This window comes from Ranitomeya imitator, chromosome 3 (assembly GCF_032444005.1).
Source record: "Ranitomeya imitator isolate aRanImi1 chromosome 3, aRanImi1.pri, whole genome shotgun sequence".
Classification (NCBI taxonomy): Eukaryota; Metazoa; Chordata; class Amphibia; order Anura; family Dendrobatidae; genus Ranitomeya; species Ranitomeya imitator.
The window spans coordinates 756,315,914-756,336,768 of record NC_091284.1 but is presented as its reverse complement, the minus strand read 5'-3'; the positions used below and the strand labels follow the sequence as shown (position 1 = coordinate 756,336,768).

General features: G+C 42.6%; 1 protein-coding gene across 1 annotated transcript in view; it reads right to left on the bottom strand.

The window, feature by feature from the left end:
* Window positions 1–20,855, bottom strand: part of STARD13 (StAR related lipid transfer domain containing 13) — a 612,129-nt gene that overhangs the window by 376,966 nt on the left and 214,308 nt on the right. The window contains exon 4 of the mRNA XM_069758984.1: window positions 20,346–20,379. Within this exon, the coding sequence (XP_069615085.1) occupies window positions 20,346–20,379 (34 nt within the window). The remainder of the gene's footprint in view (window positions 1–20,345; window positions 20,380–20,855) is intronic.

Below are 20,855 nucleotides of genomic sequence, written 5' to 3'. Positions count from 1 at the left end.
TCACACATGTTTTTGGCAGATTTGATTAAGGCTTTGGCAAAACATAGCAGGTCTTGGATGATTTTCTTTGTAAGAAAAGGCTTCCATCTTACCACCCTACCCCACTGGCCTGACATATGAAGAATGTAGGAGATTGCTTTCACATGCAGAACACAACCATCACTCGCCAAAAATTCCTGCAGCTCCTTTAGGGTATGTGCACACGTATCTGTGAGGGCTGCGGATTTTTCCGCAGCGGATTTGATAAATCCGCAGTGCAAAACCGCTGCGATTTTTCCTGCGCATTTATCGCGGTTTCTATTGCGGATTCCACTGTGGTTTTACACCTGCAGTTTTCTATTGTAGCAGGTGTAAACCCGCAGTGGAATCCGCACAAAGAATTGACATGCTGCGGAATGTAAACTGCTGCGTTTCCGCGCGTTTTTTTCCGCAGCATGTGCACTGCGGATTTCGTGTCCCATAGGTTTACATTATACTGTAAACATATGGGAAACCGCTGCGAATCCGCAGCAAAATCCGCAGCGTGTGCACATACCCTTAATGTTGCTGTAGGCCTCATAGAAGCCTCCCAGATCAATTTTCTTCTTGTCTATTCATCAATTTTTGAGGGATGTTCAGTTCTAGGTAATAAACCAAATGTAGATGACCGACAGCACTCCCCTATTCGGGCGCTCGTTCCATATCCAGGGAACCCACCTGGGTACAGGGCTGCCACTAGAAATTTCGGGGCCCCATACTGGCAAAATTTTCGGGGCCCCTTGAGACTCCGCCCAGGCTCCACCCCAGCCCCGCCTCCAGGCTCCACCCCTCGAACTGTCCACAGTCCCACCGCTCTCTCTTGGAAAAACTCCACTTCTCACCAATCACACATTAACAGTTCCCATCACCAGATCACATATATAGCCGGCAGCTTTTGTTTTGGCCAAAAGATTTTTTAAGCCGCCACCATAACACGGTAGACACTTTTGGCCGGGCCCTACTCTGCTGTAACCTATTAAATATTTGTTAAAATATGCAATACAATTTAGGTATATTTTTATTTATTTTTCAATTTTTAAAATGCCCAATAATATCACATAGAAGGAACAAATACCACAACACCATGACCAGATGACATATTACCACCACAGTGATCGAATAATATCACATACAAGGAACAAATACCACAACACCATGTCCAGACCACATATTACCACCACATAGTGACTGAATACTACAATTCTGATCAGTAATTTTTAAAAAAGCACCATACTATCACCATAAGTGCCATTATACACAGGAGATCTGTACTTAGTATGCAGTGTCTGTGTACAGATAATATAGTGATCACTAGTGAAATTATACACAGGAGCTCTGTATACAGTGTATAGTGTCAGTGTATAGGTAACACACTGACTCACCAGTGACGTGTCTAGGTGAAGTCCTTCATCTTTCATCCAGCACAGACCGCCATCATTTCATCCAGCCAGGACTTCTCTCTGCAGGAAATAACACAGTTATCTCGAGCTCCGCTTGCAGAACACATTACTTAATTTTTCACAACTTCTACATTACACCACATGAAGAAGGCGACATAGTATCACTCTATACAGTAACAGGACCGCCCCCCATTTAAAACAGTATACTCAAAAAATAAAATAAATACATCACTGCAGTAATAATATCCCTAAATTAGCCCCTATGGTATTAATAATATCACCCAGCCTGGCCCCGTGTGTCTCATTCCTGGCGTCAGCCAGATATTCTCCCATCCTGCCCTCATGAGTATCCATTCTGCCCCATATGATCGCCCCATGTGATCTCTCCATCCTGCCCCATCTGTCTCCATCATATCCATCCTGCCCCATGATCCTGCACGATCTGTCTCCAATTCTGCCCCCAGTGTCTCCAATCATGCCCCATGTCTCCATTCTGCCCCCTATGTCTCCAACCATGCCCCCATGTCTGCAATCCTGACACTTGTCTCCAATCATGCCCCCTGTGTCTCCAATCCTGCCCCATCTGTCTCCAGTCATGCCCCCATGTCTTTCATCCTGCCCCGTGTCTCCAATCATGCCCCGTATCTCCATTCTGCCCCTGGGTCTCACAGTCTGCCCCTGTGTCCAGCATTCTGCCCCTGTCACTGTGTCCAGCATTTCTGCCCCACTGTGTCCAGCATTCTGCCCCACTGTGTCCAGCATTCTGCCCCACTGTGTGTCCAGCATTTCTGCCCCACTGTGTCCAGCATTTCTGCCCCACTGTGTCCAGCATTTCTGCCCCACTGTGTCCAGCATTTCTGCCCCACTGTGTCCAGCATTTCTGCCCCACTGTGTCCAGCATTTCTGCCCCACTGTGTCCAGCATTTCTGCCCCACTGTGTCCAGCATTTCTGCCCCACTGTGTCCAGCATTTCTGCCCCACTGTGTCCAGCATTTCTGCCCCACTGTGTCCAGCATTTCTGCCCCACTGTGTCCAGCATTTCTGCCCCACTGTGTCCAGCATTTCTGCCCCACTGTGTCCAGCATTTCTGCCCCACTGTGTCCAGCATTTCTGCCCCACTGTGTCCAGCATTTCTGCCCCTGTGTGTCCAGCATTTCTGCCCCACTGTGTCCACCATTCTGCCCCACTGTGTCCACCATTCTGCCCCACTGTGTCCAGCATTTCTGCCCCACTGTGTCCGGCATTTCTGCCCCTGTGTGTCCAGCATTCTGCCCCACTGTGTCCACCATTCTGCCCCTGTGTGTCCAGCATTTCTGCCCCTGTGTGTCCATCATCCTGCCCCCCTGGATCGCAGCAGCTCTCAAAGAAAAAAAAAAAACACAACTTCTTACCTGGCCAAGCTCCAGCACCGGGTGAAGCTCCCTCTCCAGGCTCCACACAGACGCACTCGCCGCCGGGCCCGGCGGCTGACAATGACGTCAGACGCCGGCGAGTGCGCACTGCGGCCATATTCAGCCGCCAGCCTCAGACTGGCTGGCGGCTGTTAACTATTGACGTGCGGGCGCGGGCCCGCACGTCAATAGTGTGCCGCTGCCGCAGCGCCTGCAGGGGGGGCCCGGTGACCAGATGAGACGGGGCCCGATGCGGGCCCCCTCTGCTCACCGGGCCCCATACGCCAGTCACGGCTGTCATGCCCTGATGGCAGCCCTGCCTGGGTAACACGTCACAGTCTGCACAAAGGAACAGCGCTCCACTGGGTGTATAAATCAAAATGAATCCTTTATTCGGCCATTAAGCACAAGCGACGTTTCGACCATATGCTGGTCTTTTTCAAGCATACAAATATGGCTGACAGGCGGTCTTAAATAGTGTGGACACCACGCAGGGAGCCAATCACTAATAAGTCCCGCCCATCTCACAGTATAAACCAACATTATATAAACATAAACAAAATAAACATCAGGTACCGTAGTGTATATATAGACATTATTAAACAATCATCCACATTTAAATACTGGTGAAAAAATAACTAGAACACTAAAACCAAGTGCTTATTTACAATTTAGCCTTCCTCCATCCCTCCATGTATAATCGTTGCCATAGTGATCAATTATCTATCTGACGTAGAGCTTCCTGTTTGGGGCTAAAAGATATTCCAGACTTAATATGGCCAATCCAGTCTAACCTGACATTCAACGCCTAGGATTCACCCAATCGTATAACCCCTTATAGCTGCATCCCCGCATACCTACGTCGGACTCCACCAACGCCATGACCGCTGAACAGGCATGCAGGCAGAGGGGCGTAGGCACAGTCACGTCATACCGGAGCTGCGCCTCGTCACATGACCCGACAGAGGCCGTGCCCGGAAATGACCAAGGCTAGTGCCGCACCTCCACATACCTCCAAGCCGAGCAGGTCACCAAGGGAACGCTGGTAAACATTACCGCGTCATCCCTAAGCCACGCCCCCAGCCAGTCCAGGACACGGAGCATCGGCACAGGCGCAGTGCGTCATGACCGGGACGCACAAGAGCCGCTCAGACGCAATGCAAACCCGCGCTACCAATACTCCTATCCCGGCACTGTCTAGCAGGTTAGAGACTAAGGAAGTGCATACTTATAATGGAGCTCATCTATTAGGAGATACTGAATAGTCATTTCAAAGATCACTAATACATAGTATACTCTATATATACTTCAACATCACAGGTCAAAACATGAATATGGATCAAGAAAAAACATAAATATTACATATCTACCACCACTGTAGTGAACATACAATATATAACACATAACAACCACACTGTGGCAGTCGGGAACTAGGAGAAGCATCATCTTTAGAGATAAAAAATTCTTTATCCACGTAAATTATCCAATTTTAATATATCACAGCATCTTCATCCATATCCATCCACCGACTGTCACATGTGTGGCTGATCTAATAAAAACATAGAAAATCAATTAAAATACCGACAATGTTAAAAACATGACGAGCAACATATATCAAAGAAAAGGGGGGAAAAAACTTATATCAAAGGGGGACTATATTCAATGAGCACATCCTTGAAGATTGAAATCAATATTCAATCCCCCTGGTTGTAATGAACCTAGAGTGTAGATCCATTTCATCTCTTTAGTTTTAAGCATTTGTAGCCTGTCCCCACCCCTTCTCAAAACAGGAACATGATCAATGACCCTGAACCTGAGCTGATTCACTGAATGCTTCCTATCAACAAAGTGTTTTGGTACTGGCAACTCGGTGAGTCCCGTTCTGATTGTGCTTTTATGTTTGGTGATGCGGCCCTTCAACTCCATTGTTGTTTCGCCAATGTAGGCGAGTCCACAAGGGCAGGTAATCATGTAGATGACATAACTAGACGTACATGTATACCTCTCCTTCAAGAAAAATTTCTTCCCAGTATGGGGATGACAAAAAAAGTCCCCCTTCAGCATATTATTGCAACAAGCACACCCGAGGCATGGGAAATTCCCATGCCTCGGTGTGCTCAATGTTTTCTGAATCGCATTCCTGGAGGTACCGAAATCAGATCTAATTAGTCTATCCCCTAAGGGTACCGTCACACTATACGATTTACCTACGATCACGACCAGCGATATGACCTGGCCATGATCGTAGGTAAATCGTATTGTGGTCGCTGGGGAGCTGTCACACAGACAGCTCTCCAGCGACCAACGATGCCGAGGTCCCTGGGTAACCAGGGTAAACATCGGGTAACTAAGCGCAGGACCGCGCTTAGTAACCCGATGTTTACCCTGGTTACAAGCGTAAAACTAAAAAAAACAAACAGCACATACTTACATTCTGGTGTCCGTCAGGTCCCTTGCCGTCTGCTTCCCGCACTGTGACTGCCGGCCGTAAAGTGAAAGTGAAAGCACAGCCGCTGTGCTCTGCTTTCACTTTACGGCTGGCAGTCAGTGAGTGCGGGAAGCAGACGGCAAGGGACCTGACGGACACCAGAATGTAAATATGTGCTGTTTGTTTTTTTTAGTTTTAAGCTTGTAACCAGGGTAAACATCGGGTTACTAAGTGCGGTCCTGCGCTTAGTTACCCGATGTTTACCCTGGTTACAAGCGAACGCATCGCTGGATCGCATCGCTAGATCGCTAGATCGGTGTCACACACACCGATCTAGCGATGACAGCGGGAGATCCAGCGATGAAAGAAAGTTCTAAACGATCTGCTACGACGTACGATTCTCAGCAGGATCCCTGATCGCTGCTGCGTGTCAGACACAGCGATATCGTAACGATATCGCTGGAACGTCACGAATCGTACCGTCGTAGCGATCGAAATGGTATAGTGTGACGGTACCCTAAGTTCTTTCCCCTCCTGTATGACATCATGGGGGGCAATTTAAAACCTGACACCTGTGGTAAGCCACGTTGTAGGAGGGACCAATGCTTTTTTATTACACCACCGATTCGATTACTTACAGAGTTGTAGGTGGAAACAAACGGAATGCGATCACATACGTTTTTGGAGGAGATTTTCTTACGGACACTCTCTCTTGTTGAACTTCGAGCTTTAACCTTAAATGCCTCCACATTTTTTCTTGGATAGCGCCTAGCCACAAATTTCAAACACATGTCCTCCAAACGTTGGTCAACCAAATTTTCATCAGATACAATTCTTCGTACCCTTAATAATTGGCTCCATGGGAGCGAATCCACCATCCTTCGTGGATGGTTACTGTTGTGTCATGATCCCAATGGCAGGGGATCACAAAAGGACAAGCACAAAAAACAGAACGAGCTCTAGGGTGATGGAAACTGAGCTGACCGCGATCCTGAACCTAATTCACACAACTAGCAGTAGCCGGGGAACGTGCCTACGATGATTCCTAGACGTCTCGCGCCAGCCGAAGGACTAACTTCCCCTATTAGAAGAAACGCAGACCTCTCTTGCCTCCAGAGAAACACCCCACAGAAATAGCAGCCCCCCACATGTAATGACGGTGAAATGAGAGGAAAGCACATACGTAGTTATGAAAACAGATTCAGCAAAATGAGGCCCGCTAAAGCTAGATAGCAGAGGATACAAAAGTGAACTGCGCGGTCAGCGAAAAACCCTACAAAAAACCATCCTGAAATTACTTGAACTCATGTGCCAACTCATGGAACATGAGGAGTAATATCAGCCCACTAGAGCAACCAGCAACAAGGAATCACATATCTGCAAGCTGGACTAAAACAAAAATAAAGCAAAACGTGGAACAGGAAAATCAAAAACTTAGCTTGTCCTGAAGATTACAGAAGCGGAAAGCAGAGGTAACAAGACACACTGATTACATTGATAGCCGGCGAGGAAATGACAAGAAAGCCAGGTTAAATAGGAAACTCCCATATCCTGATAGAACAGGTGGACACCAGAGACCGCAGAGAACACAAGTCACCCAGTACCATCTGTAACCACCAGAGGGAGCCCAAAAACAGAATCCACAACACTGTTGAACGACAATAAACTATTTTTGTCCGTATCCTTAATAAAAATGTCCGTTTTTAATCTATCTCCATTTTTATAAACCAAAGTATCCAAAAACTGAATCTGTGATACCGAATGTGACAAAGTAAATTGCAGTTCTGGATATATCTCATTGAGGCGGACATGAAACTCCTCTAGATCGACCAGACTCCCTTCCCAAACAACAAAAATATCATCAATGTAGCGCCACCAGGCTCTGACGTGGCACCAAAGGATGGAATGGTACACAAACCTGTCCTCAAATACCGCCATATAAATGTTGGCATAAGTGGGGGCCACATCGGACCCCATGGCGGTACCCCTTAACTGAAGGAAGAACTCATCACCAAAGAGGAAATAATTCCTCCTCAGGATGAGCTCCAACAGTGTGAGGACAAGCTGTGCACACTCTGGGGCCACGTCAGAGCCCGACAGCGCACACTGGACAGCTTCTAGTCCTTTGTCATGTTCGATTGACGTATACAGCGATGTCACATCGAACGATGCCAAAATGGATGATTCAGATACTGTCAAACTCTCAATTTTCTCAAGGAAATCACCTGTATCCCTTACAAATGACCGTGCCGACACTGCAAAAGGACGTAGCACCTTATCCAGGAACACAGCAGTTTTACTAAATAGTGAACCCCTCCCAGAGACTATAGGTCTACCGGGGGGGTTCACCAGATCTTTGTGGATCTTTGGTAACACATATAGCACCGGTATAACTGGTGCTTCAACAGTCAAAAACTCAGCCAGCTTGTGATCAATCAATCCCGTGGCCAGGGAGTCACTGATCACAAGCTGTAATTCTTTCTGAAATCGCAAGGTGGGATTACACGTCAATCTCTCATAAACAAGATGGTCCCCCAGCTGCCTACATATTTCAGCCTTATATTTAAGGCTATCCATTATAACCACTGCTCCGCCTTTATCGGCTCTTTTGATAGTTATTGCAGTATTATTGGCTAGATCATTAACAGCCTTCCTCTCAGATGTAGTCATATTATGGTGTGCAGCAGGTTTATACATACTTTTCAAATGGTGGATTTCTTTTTGTACTAATTCTATATAGGACTCTACAAAGTGATTCTTTGCAGGAGGCTGGAAAGAGCTCTTATTGTAAAGGCCCAATTCTCTAAGTGAAAAACCTTGTATAGATCCACCATCATTCAGATTCTCAGTTTTATCCGAGAAATACGATGACAATCTCAGCCTTCTAAAAAAAGCCTGCAAATCAATTTCAATTCCAAACCAGTCCGGATGACTGGATGGACAAAACGACAGTCCTTTAGATATAACTTTAAGTTCAGTCTCTGATAAAGTAATCAAAGAAATATTTACCACCAAGTCGTGACCATCTGTCAAGGATTCTTCGTGTTCCTTGTTCTCATCGCCATTGTCCTCCCTGATTTCTGTTCCCTGGAATGTCCCTTGTTTTCTGTGTTTCCGACCCCCTCTCCGCCTCCGTTTCCTGGAGTAGTTTTGTCCATCCTGGCCGGTTCCAAAAAATGTGCTCCTCTACTGCCCCCTGCAGTGGAATCATCCGTAGAATCGGATTCAGCTGTGGTAAATCCAAAGTTAGAATACTTTCGTGTTTGTTGTCTCCTTTTTCGTCTCGATGGCATATTCACTCCTTTATTATTCTTAGGAAATGGGTTAGATCTCACTTGCCAGGCAAATGCCCGACCTCCTTTATAGTCCTCCATATCCCTAAACCACTTCGTCCTCTTGGTGGTTTCTATATCAGACCTGAATTTAATCAGGTTCTCCTCCATTTTAGTTTTAAGGAGACTCTAATCTTGTATTGCCATTTGTTTGGTAAGCTGGTCTTCCCATTCAACAATGTTCTTTCTAGTCATCTCCATCTCCTTATTTAGGAATTCGATGTTCAATAGCATCATATCAAACGCAAATTTATTAGAAATGGCCTCGAACTTTGCACAGAATTGCGTATTCTCTGGAAAAAGGGTCGGCCTAAGATGTGGGCATAACCCTCGTGGGATCCTTTTCACTCTATAGTACTCCGTCAATGTTATGGCATGGAGCTCAAGTGAAATTAGTTTCCTCTTCTCATTCTCCCACCTCTTTTTCAACATATCAGTAGTTGGTTTGTTTAAAAACGTAGTGTCCACAATTGAACCAGATAATATTCGTGTTGCATCATCATCAGTATAAGAAAAAGTTCTGGCCATATCAGAGTCACCCATCTCTGAAATCGTATTACCTTCCATCATCATGGTTGAGGTGCAAGTCCGTCTGGGTTCAATCCAGCATAAACCAAATGTAGATGACCGACAGCACTCCCCTATTCGGGCGCTCGTTCCATATCCAGGGAACCCACCTGGGTAACACGTCACAGTCTGCACAAAGGAACAGCGCTCCACTGGGTGTATAAATCAAAATGAATCCTTTATTCGGCCATTAAGCACAAGCGACGTTTCGACCATATGCTGGTCTTTTTCAAGCATACAAATATGGCTGACAGGCGGTCTTAAATAGTGTGGACACCACGCAGGGAGCCAATCACTAATAAGTCCCACCCATCTCACAGTATAAACCAACATTATATAAACATAAACAAAATAAACATCAGGTACCGTAGTGTATATATAGACATTATTAAACAATCATCCACAGTTAAATACTGGTGAAAAAATAACTAGAACACTAAAACCAAGTGCTTATTTACAATTTAGCCTTCCTCCATCCCTCCATGTATAATCGTTGCCATAGTGATCAATTATCTATCTGACGTAGAGCTTCCTGTTTGGGGCTAAAAGATATTCCAGACTTAATATGGCCAATCCAGTCTAACCTGACATTCAACGCCTAGGATTCACCCAATCGTATAACCCCTTATAGCTGCATCCCCGCATACCTACGTCGGACTCCACCAACGCCATGACCGCTGAACAGGCATGCAGGCAGAGGGGCGTAGGCACAGTTCTAGGTAATGTCACTGTTGTGCCAAATTTAAGCTACTTCTTGATGACGGGCTTCATAGTATTTCATGGTCTATGTAATGCCTTGGAAAGTTTTTGTACCCTTCTCCTCACTGCTAACTTTCAATGGTGAGATTCTTCTCTCGGTTGTAAGCTGTTTGCTGTTTACGTACCATGACATTTGCTGTAAACTGCAACTAAGAAAATGTCAGGAATATCTTACTAGAACAGCTCAACTTTATAAGGGGTTTATCAGACTCATTGCATATGATGGCACCTCTGCACTGACTACTATTTAACATGAGTTTAAATGTGATTAACTAACTCTGAACATTGCTACATCCCCAATTATAAGAGGGTGTTGACACTTCTGCAATCACATTATTTTCATCCTCAAAATGATTTCAGTTTATTTATCATTGGATTTGTACAGCTCATGGGTGATATTAAAGGTAAAAAAGTTCTGAAATTATTCTTATTGGTATGATTATTTTTTACATGACACAAACCTGGCATTTTAAAAGGGGTGTGTAGACTTTTTATCTACAATGTACATGCACATATAAAATGTTTGGGGGTGAAATCTCACTGACAAGTTCCCTTTAAGTAGATGTTTGCCCCTTGAACCTCATTTTGTTATTTTAATCTAAATAAGTTCAAAATTCTATAAAGAATTGTTTATTTCTTTATTTTAGATCAATAATATTAGCATAATCTGTAATGTCCAAAAATGCTAGAAATGTAAATCTGCAGGTAAATAGTTTTAAAATCCTATTTGCCTTAATGGAAAAGCTGCTAAAGGGAGAAAATTAAATTACAGTGCCTTGCGAAAGTATTCGGTCCCTTGAACTTTTCAACCTTTTCCCACATATCATGCTTCAAACATAAAGATACCAAATGTAAATTTTTGGTGAAGAATCAACAACAAGTGGAACACAATTGTGAAGTTGAACAAAATTTATTGGTTATTTTAAATTTTTGTGGAAATTCAAAAACTGAAAAGTGGGGCGTGCAATATTATTCGGCCCCTTTAACTTAATACTTTGTTGTACCAACTTCTGCTGCGATTACAGCTGCAAGTCGCTTGGGGTATGTCTCTATAAGTTTTGTACATCGAGAGCAGGGGCGCCGCTATCATGAGGCAAGTTGAGCCCTTTGCTTCAGGCGGCAGTCATCACTGAAAGCCAGGGGGTGGCAGAGCAGCAGTCAGAACACGTGGTGCCAACTCTCCATAATCCCTGACATCCCCGAGTGTCACTAGTTCGGTGCGTGAGCCCCTACTCACAACCCACAACCTAGGTAATGTCATCCCTGAACAGAGTTTGTCCGCACCGGAAGGTGACTGTAACGTTGCTGGCCGACACTCACAGAGCAGAAGAGTAAGTAAATATAATCTCCCTCCCGCAGGCACTGCCTGCTGCACGGCTCTGTCACTCACCAAGGGTCTGCAGGGCTGTGTTGTGTGTCTGCAGAGTCTGCCTTTGAAGTCCTATTACCTGAGCACTATATGGCCACTTCCCTCCCTCCCCACCCCCACTCCACCAAACTGCCTCCCTCATGGACTCGTCTTAGGTGTTATTCTTCTCATTCCTCTGCAGTCCTTACATGGAGATACAGACCCCGCAGGTCCCACCACATGAGACGTATACACACCGCAGAGATGAGATACACGACGGATACAGCGCAGAGCTGAGATACATGATGGATACAGCGCAGAGCTTAGATACACGATGTATACACAGTACACAGCACTGCGCTGAGATACACAACGGATACAGCGCATAGCTGAGATACAGGACTATGCAGTACAGAGTGGAGACACGACGAATACACCGCACACAACACAGCGCTGAGATACACGATGTATATACCATACACAGCACAGCGCAGAGTTACACGACAGATACAGAGCAGAGCTGAGATACACGATGTATATACTGAACACAGCACAGAGCTGAGATACACGACGGATACAGTACAGAGTTCCATGTTCAGATATTTCATGCTAGTGTTGCATGAGTAATGAAAACCCTCCTACAAACCTCATAGTATAGCTCAAACTAAACGGGGAGTGTGGGCTCCACGCCTAAGGTGGACCTTAATAGTGGGGGCATACGTTTGCATGTCCTGCTGTTTTCCTCCTGGAAGTCCTATGTTTCATAGGACTGTCCTGCAAATGGGATTATAAAGAGGCAGATTTATGCAAGGGGTGTTTTCTATGCATTTTAGGAGCATTTTCCGATGATGTGGGGGTAAAACTTAAAATGTTCAACCCAAGATAACCATTGTACTCAAAGAACAAAAAAAAGGTTCTATGTCCATTATTGGCTTGTGCCAAAGATTTAAATAGAATTTCCAAAAGTGGCTGCAGTTTGTTTTAAATAACAAACTTTACTCACCCTCCCGGGGTCCATCACTGAGTCTTCACTGCTGCAGGGTCTGGAGTTCTGAAGTCACATTGACAGCACTGCAGCCATACAAAGTGCAGCTGGGGACAGCCTGGGGCTTTCCGAAAGAGAAATTCTTGGGTAACAGTATTTACGGATTTCTCATATAGTCATAAAAGCTTAGTAATTGGTCATGGTTGAAAATCTTCACTAGCATCACCATCTAACAGAAGTAAACTTTATGGATAAAATAGTATAAAAATCACGGTATCCTTGGATCAGCCGACGATACATTTGTACCTTTTGTACCTATTACGGAGAAAGGAATAAGCAGCTGCCAAAAATCCAGTCCTCCTTTACTCCAACATCTACAGTTATGCCAACATTCTCCTAATGTGTGTAGCAGCATATGTCACTGTGCATTTATAACACTTACATTCAGTATAAAGCTACTACACCCTCATGTAGTGAAGTCCTAGATGAGACGCATTTCTGCATCCTCTATTTTGACATCACTGAATATGGATAAATTTAAGATTTCCCCTCATATTCTATAGAAAGGTATAAGGCCATGTTCACACAGTGCGTTTTTTTCTGCGGAACCGCAGCGTTTTTGCCGCTGCGGTTCCGCAGCTGTTTTCCATGCAGGGTACAGTACACTGTACCCTATGGAAAACAGGAACCACTGTGCACATGATGCGGGAATCGGGGAAAAAAGCCGCGCTGAATAGCCGCGGTAAAAAAGAAGTACCATGTCACTTCTTTTTTCGGAGCCGCAGCGGTTCTGCACCCGTAGACCTCCATTGTGAGGTCAAACCCGCAGTAAAACCCGCAGATCAAAAATATATCTGCGGGTTTTATTGCGGTTTGTGGTGCCGAACCGCTGCAGCAGGAAGTGCGGGGAAGCGGGCGGAAGTGCGTGGGCGGAGTGTGGCTGCCCCGATCCCACCCCCCCGTGCTCTGATGCCCCCCCGTGCCCTAATCTGCCCCCCTTATACTTACCCGGCCTCCCGGTGTCCGTCCGGCCGTCTTCTCCCTGGGCGCCGCCATCTTGCAAAATGGCGGGCGCATGCGCAGTGCGCCCGCCGAATCTGCCGGCCAGCAGATTCGTTCCAAAGTGCATTTTGATCACTGAGATATAACCTATCTCAGTGATCAAAATAAAAAAAATAGTAAATGACACCCCCCCCCTTTGTCACCCCCATAGGTAGGGACAATAAAAAAATTAAGAATTTTTTTTTTCCCCACTAAGGTTAGAATAGGGGTAGGGTTAGGGTTAGGGGTAGGGTTAGGGGTAGGGGTAGATTTAGGGTATTTTCAGCCATTTTAACCCTAAAAAACTTCCTAGAAAACACACAGACTCTCCATAGAAAACTGCATAAAAAAAGCATCAAAAAACGCACCAAAAAAGCACCAAAAAAGCACCAAAAAAAGGACCTGCGTTTTCTGCAAAGAGCTGCGGTTTCAGTCCTGAAAAAAAAAGGAGGGAAATCAGGAACGTGTGAACATACCCTTAGGCAGTAATCGTAGCAGTCAATGCCCAACCAAAATGTACATCACAAAAATATCCCACAATAACCTCTAGGTGTTAAAAAGATTGTAGAATGCATTCCTGATAGTGGAAGGACATTCCCAGGACTTGTCTCCTGGCCGAGAGTGAAAATTTTGTGCCTTCTTTGATACAAGGGCTAGAATATTCACAGTCTTAGTGGAAAGGGTAAAAGGTATTTTATCAACAAACGTTTTTATATAATAAAGGTAACAATAGAGTCTCAAAAATGTTAACATACTTAATGCTGGGAACATAGATTTATTTTTTTCCGTTAGCAGTGAAGATACTACCCATTCCGGGCTGCTTTATCTGATTAAGTGACCCAGAAACCTCTTTTTCTAGACATTTTTTGGGGTCCCTATAGTGATTTTTATTGTATCTGAATAATGTGATAAAATCAATTGTACAAAAAACAATTAAGGTTCACTTTGGCGAATACTTTTTTGTGGGACGACACCAGAAATGAATAAAGAGTAATCAACAGTCCATTACCTTATTTTGCTTCATTCTCTCAAAAACCATGCTAAAAGAGCTGCCTAACTGCCTAGTTCATACTCTTTTATAAGCTGCTTTGAACTGCTGCTCTAGTAAGAATCTTAACTCAAATGCCATTTCTGCTTCCCTCCCACATGCTCAGATAGCGAGAGCGTTTGTAAATAATGTTTGACTATGGGTTCTTTTTAGAGCAGCAGTTCAAAACATTTTTAAAAAGAGCATAAAGGAGTGTAAGACAGATAAAACAGCACTTTCAGCATGAAAGATTCATAACTTTGCAAAGTCTGAACAATAATTAAATAAAAGTTTAGTTACTTTTCAATTGATCATATAGTGCATTGTTGCTGGAACGTCTGATGTTTGTGCTATAATTTAGTGTGGGAATTTAGAAGCAACCATTACAGGGGAAAGCTTCTTGGATGATAACCTGATCAGCATGTACGTGTCATGGTATAGAACATGGTTCATATCCTGCTCTCTCAGGGTTAATATTGCTGGCCTCTGTTTGGATCTGGGAGGGGTATTTATACTCGCTCCAGGCTAGGATTCCCTGTCAGCTATGCTTTCGTTTAGTCTGTGTGTCTGACCCTTTGAGTGTGTGCTCGGTTTGCAATTGCTTGCTTGTTCTACTGGCTTTCTGACCTTTGGCTTCCTTTTCTAACTATCCCTCCGTTTCACCCCTTGGTTACCTCGTTATCTCTAGGTTTTGATCTTGGCATTGTTAACTACTCTCCAGCAAATATCATCTCCTCTGCACCCCGGCATCTGGCGCCGCCCTCGACCACCTCCTTCCCTGTTACATGGTTCAGGTTCAGGTCCTGTTTGCTACCCGATGAGTTCCCTACCGCTCTGCTCTCAGCTCCCTTGCTGAGGCGTGCAGCTCTCCCCGCAGAAGTAATACCCGGGAGTCGTGACAGTACACTGTTAAGCAGGATGCCACCCAAGGAGCATTATGAATGATTACAGTGATTTACTGTATAGAGAGTGCTGACTGTTCACTGCTACCAACACCACCCACTTGATTTGAAGCAAGTGACTAAAGGGAGAATATAGCATAATTTTCTCCCTGCAGCTGAACATTTAGTTAGACTGCTTTATATGTTTAAAATGATATCTACAAGCAGATTGTTTGAGTGAGCAAAATAATCAATTTTGGTCTGGGCATCTGCTAAGCCAAAAGTGAGCTTGGAATCAGAGCATGAGCAGACCGTTGACTGCTTTGCACACACAAATGCAAAAACTCTGCGCCAGGATGCATCCAAGGGATACTTGTTTCTTCAGTTCTACTTTTAACAGTATGCACAGTGCTATATTTCATTAATGGACATGAATTTAGTCTTTGCAGACACTCTATGGAGTCATTACTGAATGTTCTCAACAGGGAAATCCCAAGTCTAGAAACTTAGATAATCTCCAACACATGGCATTTGACAATCGATGTTCAAAACCAAATAGCCACCTATGACAAATGAAAAGATGACATAATCGTAAAAGAAGAGTCCAAAGTATCATGTTTTGGGCTCTGCTTGCCTAATTGAAGTCAATGGCTCTGTCAGGGAACATCTACTCCTGTATTTCTGAGATTCAGACAGAAGCCCCTGACCAAGTCAGGAACAGCAAAACAGACATGGTCTAAACCAAATTTATCCCCTTCGCAACCAAGCCAATTGTCAAGATTGCTTTTTTTTCCCTGCCCTTCTGTCAAGTGTCATAACTTTTTATTTTTCCATAGCCAGGTGAGGTCATTTCAGAATTGTTTTATGGGTTTCATTTTTAAGGCGTTTAATGTGTGATAAAAGTTATCTGACAATATGATTCTTCATGTCACTATGATTACAGTGATACCAAGCATAAATTATTTAAAAAAAAAATTCAGAACATTGTAAAATACCAAAATATTGGTAGATATAGTAGCAATTTTCTAAAACCTGTAACTTTCTTTTTTATTGTTTTTCCTTACACTATTTATTGTATAAGTTGTATTAATTTTACATTTTTAAACATTAGACTTTTTACATATATGGTGAAAAAAACATGTTTTTTTATTTGCTTATTTTTGGATAGTAAAATAGGTGAGTAATTCAAACTTTTGTATATATTTTTAAAAACGTTTTCAAAATTACTTTTCACCTTTCTTTGTTCCCCAAACCTGTGATTGTTTGATCGCTTGTACTACATATTGAAGTACTTCAGTATTGCAGTATATAGTAAAACTCACAATCAGGTATACTGTAAAGCCCAGCTACAGGCTAGGCTTCATAGGAGTGCTAAGATCGTTATAACGGGGGGTATTCAGTTGTTAGCTATGGCAACCCATCTTCACCCCGTGATTGTGGCATTAGGGGGCCCATGGCTATTTGAACAGTAGTCCCCTCAGTGACACACCACTTAAATCCCCCTTTCAGAGCTTGATAGTGGCATCTAAGTGGTTAAACCACACCGAATGGAGCTTTCGCTGATGTTAGAGGCAGGTGCTGGCTGTATAACACAGTCAGCACCTGCACTGCATGAAGCAGGTTCCGCTCCTGAGCACGCTCTTTACTTGTGCACCTGACATGTGAATATATGAGATTTTCTCCCTGTTAAATCTGATTAATCAAGTTATAGACTTAAAGTTGTATTCTTCTTTCCAAGATTCTATTCCAATATGTAGTAGATGTAATAATAATAATAATAACAAATCCCTCCAATTAGAAATGTAGGATAATTCTTCTGATTCACTATGTCTCTTTCCCCATGTAGGTAGCTTAGGTATTCATGGTTACGACCACTAAAAACTAGCTGTCACTATATTAGTAGAGTGGTCGTAACCATGGATACCTAAGCTACTACATGGGGAAAGAGGCATAGTGAATCAGAAGAACTATACTACATTTCTAATTGGAGGTATTTGTTGTTGTTATTATTATTATTATTGCATCTACTACATATTGGAATAGAATCTTGGAAATAAGAATACACTTTTACGTTTATAACTTGATTAAATTAGATTTTACTGGGAGACAACCTCATATATTCACATTTTTTTTATAACACCGTTTGAATTTCTCTGCTGCATCTTACCTCCTTTCTGTGGTTTACTTCACTACCCACAATCTTAAAACAAGTGAGAAGGGCCCACCAGGCGGCAATGGGAATGATGTGGTGAAAGAAGCATATCAGACACTTATGACTGGACAGACGACACTAGCCAAGGATTAAGATTAAGCTCCTACAGACTGTGGGAAAGGAAGGTGAATGCTATTTAATGTTATCTTTGAACACGAGAACAAAACTACCCTTTGAATTTATGCAAGCGACAAGTTATTACAATCAAATTTGGACGGAGATCAACCCTTGATCTGCATGTTTTCTAAGAAACAAAGATCTTTTTTCTAGGAAGTGCTCCAGTTCCGTAGCTGTGGATGCATCAGAAACGCCAGCAAAAGTGGTAGAATATACACAGTATGGCTAAAAAGCAATAATGCCCCAAGCTCCAAGGAACCCATTTGGAAAGAAGCGACATCAAATAAAGAAAAAACAGCGTCCAATTCCAGGTGAAAAAATAAGTAGAAAGCTTATTCCGCCATGAAAGTACAACGTTTCAACCTGTAGCAGGTCTTTGTCAAGGTCTATACAACTGTCAATTGTCAGTATACTTGACATAGACCTGCTACAGGTCGAAACGTTGTACTTTCATGGCGGAATAAGCTTTCTACTTATTTTTTCACCTGGAATTGGACGCTGTCTTTTCTTCATTTGATGGGGTCTTTCACATTTTCGTGAATTTTCTTACAATGAAAAATCGCAGAGACATTTCCTATTTTGGCAATATAAGTCTACAGGCCCCTGAAAATAAGCTATAGCAACAACTCAGGAAATAATAAATATCAATGACTATAAGATATTATTTATATATTAATCAAAATAATTGATTGTGCCTGGTGCTGCTAAAGAAAAAAGTGGTGACCACTTGAGGGAATAGAACACACCCATCACCAAAACTATGGAGTAACCATGGAAATCCAGACAATTGTATAATGAAATATATATATCTCTTTATTCAATATTAGCAACAGTCGTACAAGAATAAAACTAAAGCAATTTAATACAATGTGTGCACATATCAGGACAATTAAGAAGGTATTAAAACATGACTATGATAAATATTATAAATGGTGGACCAAAGTATAATACCTATAGGCCTACAATGTGTTAGACCAAAAAAGTAGGCTCCTAGTAGGAATATTAGGAACCTCCATATATATAGTGAGAAAATATGAGTACAAACTAATATTTATAATGAGTAATCAACATGGTAACATTAAAAAAATAAAATATATATATAATATATATATTTGCATCCTTAGTGAAAATAAAGTGCTAAGTGGCATAAATAATTCAATAACAAAACACCTCCTGTGCAGGAGTCAAAGTGCATAGTGCATTACAATGTGCAATAAATGGAGTTCTGTACCTTTAAGTGCCACCAGGTCCTAATGATGCGCTCACCCCGACGCGCGTTTCGGAATAAACTTCCTTTGTCAGGGGAGCTTTTGGTTTTGGTGACCCCCATACTATTAGATTAGGCAGACTGCCTAGTACTGTATAAGAACACCCCACAGGGACAGGCACCCCAATTCCCCCCACTAACTCACCATCCACATTAGTAGAATCATTTTTTTCCATGGTGGTATGCATTTTTTCCCCTCTCTTTCCCTTTTTTCCATTTCTTTATTCTGTACGTAAAAGTACTAGATTAGGAGGCTGAGCTCGGGTTGGTTGAAAAGCTGGGAGGAAGCTCGCTGCCGCAGTAACCTACCTTCATATTCGTTGGGCAGTACTAAGCACTTGCTGTTTTTATAAGTTGCAAAGTTTCAGGACATGGAAAGAACATTAGGGCGAATTATTAGGCTCAACTGCTAAGTTGTAGTAATATTGTTTAAAGAGTTTGCAAGTGGGGAAGTGTTTTTCAATTAGTTTTTTTCTTTATTTTAATTTCCAGATCTAGAATTTCAATAAATGGTCATTTGACATAATATAAGAGGAATTTATATTTCTGCTGTTATGTATGAAAGATACAGCAGATTTTACTCAGAAGCAGCACCATGATTGTCCATGGCTGTTGGGTGTATCGCATATTATTGTATTATTTTTTAGACTTTATATATATACAGCTCTGGCAAAAATTAAGAGACCACCACATCAAAACCCTGACATGGGCAGCCCAATCTCCAGACCTGAACCCCATTGAAAACCTCTGGAATGTAATCAAGAGGATGATGGATAGTCACAAGCCATCAAACAAAGAAGAACTGCTTACATTTTTGCGCCAGAAGCAGTGTGAAAGACTGGTGGAAAGCATGCCAAGACGCATGAAAGCTGCGGTTAAAAATCATGGTTATTCCACAAAATATTGATTTCTGAACACTTCCTCAGTTAAAACATTAGTATTGTTGTTTCCAAATGATTATGATTCTTTGCATTATTTGAGGTCTGAAAGCACTGGGTTTTTTTTGACCATTTTTCTTTGTCAGAAAAAAAAAGCAAAATGTATTGCTTGGAAATTCAGAGACATGTCAGAAGTTTATAGAATAAAAGAACAATTTACATTTTAATCAAAAATATACCTACTGTATAAAGAGAAAAATCTGAGAAACTGAACAATTTGCAGTGGTCTCTTAATTTTTGCCAGGGCTGTATGTATGATATGATTTGGATTGAGCAATATTAGACACAACACATGTACGTGAGCGTGGATCATGGTGCCGCTTATACAAAAAAGGAAAACCATTTTCTTAATCCTGAACACTCCCTAATAATGTCATGTATCATATCACAAAATATACAATATTGTTGGACAACAAAAAATATGTATGAAAACTACTGTAGGCATGAAAAGATGCAGTGACTTGTAGGAACGAGTCAGATCACTCCTTTCATTTCTTCCAACCACCCTAGTAACAAACCTTGAAGTTTGACTTGAAGTTTTGGGTAGCTGCTCCATTTTTAATCACTTATTTTTGCTCTGAGGCCTATAGAATAATATACCAGCACTTCCACTGAATAATATAAACTCACTTACCAGCCACTCTGTAGTCCAGGGTCTCAGGATACACCTAGGAACCAACAGAAACAACACATCAATACCTATATTTACAATATTCAGCAACATTTAGTTTGGTTACACCTAAAATGCATTATAATAGAGCACAAGGACAAGCAGCTGTCACATATCTCAGACACCTCTGCTACAAATATCCACTTGGGATCAGGTTAGATTAATCTGTCCTGTTGACTCTATCCATCTTTTAAACCCTTAAAGGGGTTGTTCAGCTAGGATTTTTTTCTAATGGTCAGAAAGACAAAAAAAATGAAGAAGTGATAATCATCTCATCAATCCCCTGCAGCTTACATTTCAACTTTTCCTGGATCCCCCACTGGTCTTTACTTCCTGGTCCATGTCAACATATAGGAAATGGCTGCTTGACCAATCACTGATCGCAGTAAGGAGAGACCGGGAGGAAACCAGACATTTTGACTAACACTCTTTTTTAATGCATTTTATTTTTCCATTTTTTTTTTTTGCATGGAC